The sequence below is a fragment of the Dipteris shenzhenensis genome, chromosome 9, assembly GCF_047967505.1.
Source record: "Dipteris shenzhenensis isolate YYH24624 ecotype China chromosome 9, Dip_SZ_1.0, whole genome shotgun sequence".
Lineage (NCBI taxonomy): Eukaryota > Viridiplantae > Streptophyta > Polypodiopsida > Gleicheniales > Dipteridaceae > Dipteris > Dipteris shenzhenensis.
The window spans coordinates 26,573,238-26,578,649 of record NC_141604.1 but is presented as its reverse complement, the minus strand read 5'-3'; the positions used below and the strand labels follow the sequence as shown (position 1 = coordinate 26,578,649).

At 45.0% G+C, this 5,412-nt stretch overlaps 1 protein-coding gene across 1 annotated transcript; it reads right to left on the bottom strand.

Annotated features, from left to right (window-relative positions):
- Positions 1–3,297: 3,297 nt before the first annotated feature.
- Positions 3,298–4,596, bottom strand: LOC147898445 (uncharacterized). The gene has a single exon (XM_087379169.1). It carries the CDS (start codon positions 4,594–4,596, stop codon positions 3,298–3,300), a length of 1,299 nt encoding a protein of 432 aa, XP_087235295.1.
- Between the last annotated feature and the right edge of the window lie 816 nt (positions 4,597–5,412).

The following is a 5,412-nucleotide window of genomic DNA, read 5'->3' as shown; positions in this document are numbered from 1 at the left end:
ACATGTAAGCATTGGATAGGTGTTAATCCTATGTGATAAACAAATAAGAGTTACTAGGTACATCTCATTTCCAAAGCTAAGGCTCTATATCACTACAATGGCAAGAGCATATCTCCATTGCAATTGTTTTTCATATCTAAATGGGAGTGGTAAATATCATACCCTATGACAAGCTCATCTCCACATACTCATCTATATCCCATACTAGGGACACAAGGCATTGTCTTTTGATATATAAGTTATATATGCACTCACACAAAGAAATTCTATGTCTTTCAATAAAGTCACTCCCTCGGTGGAAAGATATATAGTAGGAAGTACTCCATAATAACTCAAAAATGTTAAGCAACATGAGATCTTACTTTGTAGAAAAGTACAAAATAAGGACTCCTTATAGCCTTTAGAAATGTGATGTAATTCATGGATAGTAAAATCAACCAAATATACCTTTAAAATGTCCTTGGAGGGTCTACATAGGAGAGACAAAAATGTCAACCAAATTCTAAAGCTCAACTAATGGGAGGATGATGTTATAAAGAAATAAATCCAAGCTAAGAGGGTTATCCATAGGAAAAGAATACCTCGAAATGGGAGTGGTCTTAAAAAAATATCATACCGTATGACAAGCTCATCTCCACATACTCATCTATATCCCATACTAGGGACACAAGGCATTGTCTTTTGATATATAAGTTATATATGCACTCACACAAAGAAATTCTATGTCTTTGAATAAAGTCACTCCCTCGGTGGAAAGATATATAGTAGGAAGTACTCCATAATAACTCAAAAATGTTAAGCAACATGAGATCTTACTTTGTACAAAGGTACAAAATTAGGACTCCTTATAGCCTTAAGAAATGTGATGTAATTCATGGATAGTAAAATCAACCAGATATACCTTTAAAATGTTCTTGGAGGGTCTAATAGGATAGACAAAAATGTCAACCAAATTCCAAAGCTCAACTAATGGGAGGATGATGTTATAAAGAAATGAATCCAAGCTAAGAGGGTTATCCATAGGAAAAGCATACTCTCATGAAATTGCAAAGTTTGATAAAAACCTTGGATGTCCAATGCTTGATTTTAGTTAGAATACCAAAGTGTAGCTAAACTTACCAAATATTTAATACAACTAGTGCAACGGAAGAACACAGATTAAGGGTGGCAGCACCTATGGGAAATAATATAAGCCCCAGTCTTTGATATGGCGATGGAAACAAGATATGGTTATGACACATACTTTGAGCCCAATGCATGCTGATGGGAGCTAGGTATGGTCATGAAATATATTTAACATGACTATGGCCAATAAGTTCTAAGGTGATGCAACTGAACATCTATGAAAACAATTTTGCCCACTTGTAACAAAAGAGATGGACTAGAAGCATACCCTAAAAGCAGAATGTCGTCTCCCAAATTCAAGCAGCTAGCTTATTTATGGTCGAATGAATAGGGTTGGTCAATGATACTTAAAAGATTTTATGGCACACTCATTTCAAAAAATGTCTTGAAGCTAGGAAGATGAGTACACAAGGAGCCCACAAGGGAGTGAATAGAACCTCATTGATTATGTAATGTTTGCATCAATAGTGGGAGTCTTCAATAAAGCATGCTGGTGCAGTATAAGGTAGACGAGGTTAAGCATAGTTGCTAGAAGACTAGCAAAGAGAATTATCACACTATTTAAGCTCTTAGAAAGCTACTAGTCATAAGAAATGGTTTGTATTAGCCACATAAAATATGCATGTAGATCTAAGAGCCCATTACCCGATTGAGAGTTTTTTAAACTTCACAAGCCGTTATACAAGATCGCGGGGAATGTGAAACCCATCTTGTTTGCAGGAGATAAGTTACCGATCTCGTACCTGGTAAAACCACTATTGTCAGGGCTTCTTCGGATCCTAACTCCCTTCGACTGTATGCCCAACTCCCTTCGACTGAATGCCCAACGATACAGACTAACACCTAGCATGTGTGAACAACAAATAGTTAGTCTTAGAAAGGAGTACGCATAACAGAGTTGCAAGCCTACTGTGTTTTCTGGCAAATTGAGTAAGACGTGCTGTATACCGTGACCATTGCACGCCGCTTCCGAGCACGTCAATCACGTAGTCAAATAATCTGCACAGGTCCTTCAAACTGATGAGAAAGTAAGAAAGTAAGACCGCCTGTTATTTTAATACCTAAGTGCAAGATTAAGGCGAGGTGAAGACCGTTCGTGATTTACCAGGTGGACAAATAACTCGGTGAGCGAACCGTCAAAACTCTTTGCCAGAATTTACAGACCTGGTTTTCTGCTCCCGACAATAAGGAATTAGAACTAGTCCAGAAAACGTAACGGTTGGGAGATAACCCGGCTAGTCTACGTTCGAAGGAGGGGTACAATGGCAGCTTCAGCTTCTCCATTCTTGGGAAACTTACGTCTGTTACAAGCTTCACCGTTCTTGGGAAACTTACGTCTGTTACAAGCTTCAGCTTCTCCGTTCTTGGGAAACTTAAGTCTGTCATAGTTTCTCTAATTCTCGAGTCACATTCCAGAGATAGCAACAAAATTGCAACCAAAGGTAAGAATTTCCATCCAACAGAAGACACCAAGGTCCCAGCTAATGTGAAAAGAATGAGTTTTATTATTGAGATAGACAAATACGCCATGAAGGAGGCCCCATACAAACGTCGGTTCAAATAAAACTACCAGTTCAGCCATCAGTCAAAGAAAAGTATAGCTTTTCTGTATGTTCTCAGGGCCTCAGGCGAGTGGAGAACTCTTTCCTTGCCATGAGCTGGCTCAGTGGAAACCGGCAGCCGATTTATCTTTCAACACCTAAACTGCAGGCAGTTCAGTGTTTTGGACCAGACGAAGACTACTGTAAATCAAATCGACCTTACTTCCTTTCTAAGAAAACTGTTATTTACTAAAACAATTGCAGTAAGAGCATCAGCAGCACCCACGTAATGTACATTTCCTCTGGATCACATTGGCGCACAACCTTCACCTGGGTCGTCCATTGCATCCGCGACCCGCGTCTCAGGTGCGCTTTGTATGTCTCTTATAACCAGAGGATCAATCATCAGACGAGCAGGACACTCCCTCCAGTCGTCAGACCAGAGAGAAACGGAAAGAGCTCCACGGTCAGTTGTAGCAGCTCAACGTCACTCCTTCGAAAACAGCGAAAGACCTACACTTCGAAGACAACTCGTGCTAGTATTTGGGTGCCGTGAGCTGTTAACAATTTGTGTTACTTACAAGCTGTACAGAATTAACACCTGGATTGCTCGTGGTTGCCTGCACGAAAACTATGAGCCATAATGCCAAAGATCTGCAACCCACAATCCATTCGGTTCCTCCTCGTCCCCTAAATAGAGTCGAGGATCGTCAAGCCGGGGGGATCTCAACAGCATCGCTTGAGCCATGCTTGATATCTCCTTCGGCATGTCGAATATTAGATCCTCGTCCAGGAAATCGTCGCCATTCCCCGAAGCTGCCGGAATTGAGGTGTGATTGTTTCCAACTGCCAGTGCCGATACTGCCTTCTCCACCTGATCATCTATATGGGCAAGATCTCTCACAGGCACGGCGGATGAAGAATCATGGTCTTCAGCGTCCGAGGCCATAAAACTATTGCCGCTGGAGAGAACCTTCTTCCCGGCGGAAGAATAGCTGGAATCAGCACTCCTCTTCCGCCCAGGACGGCTACTCTCGTAAAATTCACTTACAGCAATGTATTCGGTGGCGGAGCTTGCCGGCGGTGACTTCTGAGTGGAGGTTGTGCTGTCATATGATGCAGCAGCCGCTGCAGCGGCAGCTTGAATGCTCTTGGGTGAGAGGTCCAATGGACGAGGAATACTCAAAATAGTATCCGGGAAATTCAGCACTGCAGCCTCACCCTTGAGGGTAAAAGCAGCAACATCATATGCCCGTGCCGCCATTTCTGGAGTTGGAAACGATCCCAACCATATCCGAGTCTTCTTCTTTGGCTCTCTGATTTCAGAAACCCACTTACCCCAGCTCCTGCGCCTAACTCCTCTGTATGCCGGGCACTGAGAACCAGCGATTTGATGCTTGCTGTCGATCACACTCTGGTCGCGACTGGCTTCAACGCCCTCCTTCTGCTTGAACGAATGCTGCAACATATCATCTCCGTCGTACCCCCTCTGCTTCACTGGGAACTCTAAGCCCAGGCCTTCTGCATGCTCCCGGACTCGTGCATCAGACCCTTCATGTATGCATTCTGCATCAGCCTCCTTGATAGGACAGCAGGAGAAGTTGCAATTAACTGATAGCGTCAAGTCTGCGTCCATGGATGGGGCAACCTTGCCATGCGGCTGACAGCGGGCTTGCAGGAGCGAGGGCTGGTGCATTCCCCCAGCGAGGAGCAGAAGTGCATGGATCGTGGCCTTCGTATACTTGGGAGCACTGAAGTTCTCGTTATAAGCTGCAGCCATTTCTGAAAGGCCTGGTGGGCGGCCAGGGCACAGAGGGCGCAAGGTCGGACAGGTGAGGCGAGATAGGAGGGTCTTCCAGTCTCTAGGGACTGCGCTAAACGCGATAGCGACGGCTCTTCTACCATGGGAGATTATCCACTGCTGACGCATGGCCGGGTATGGCCCCCCGTCCTCCAGAGACGACGTGAGGACACAGCTACAATGCTCTTCCGTTCAATATGAAGAGTGACGTGATGCATCAGGTTGTAGGTCTCGTTAAGAACGAAGCACCAGCTTGAAACCTCCTGTAAGTTAACACATCTTGCTTCACTGGAGCCAAACTCGTAAGCTGAAACGGTAAGGACTTGACACTTGGTTTTCCTGTCTGTCATAAGCAGCGACCCCTGAAGCCACAGAAACACAGCGAGCACCTGAACGGTGGAGAGGATGAAGAATTATAGCTTGAAAGTGGTGGAGTGTAGCGAATGAGAACAGCTAGCTGGGCGGTTAGTGCTCACCCGGGATTACGTACAGCCCAGATAAAGGATGGTCAGACGGCCCATGAATGTGAACGAAATCAGCGGGATGCAAGCCGGCAGGAGCTTGGCACGCAGCGGTTGAATTGTGCATAGTCTACGTCATGGTCGGTGGATCGAATTGATTCTATTGGAGAGACCGGTCATCGTAAATGGATAATAGCCGAGTAATCCATAACGATCAATTGAGTTTGAACTTTGGAAATTGCTAGAGGAGAATGGAGAATTGAAATGACCGCAAGCTTCAATCGGGGCGATCACTGTCTGGTGACGGGGCAGGCTAGACTCCATCGGGCACGAGGGGCCACCAGATAAAGGGTGGGGTGCAGTACAGGGCAGGACACGCCCATCACATTTTGGGCTGGATGCGTGCAAATTGAACTAAAGGTCTCGGCAACAGCAGCCGCAGCGACAGCACCCAGTGCCGACGAGCCCAACAGCGGTCGGTCAC

Bases quoted from the DNA above. Each gene is read 5' to 3' on its own strand.
- LOC147898445 (XM_087379169.1), bottom strand. From the start codon at position 4,596: ATGCGTCAGCAGTGGATAATCTCCCATGGTAGAAGAGCCGTCGCTATC.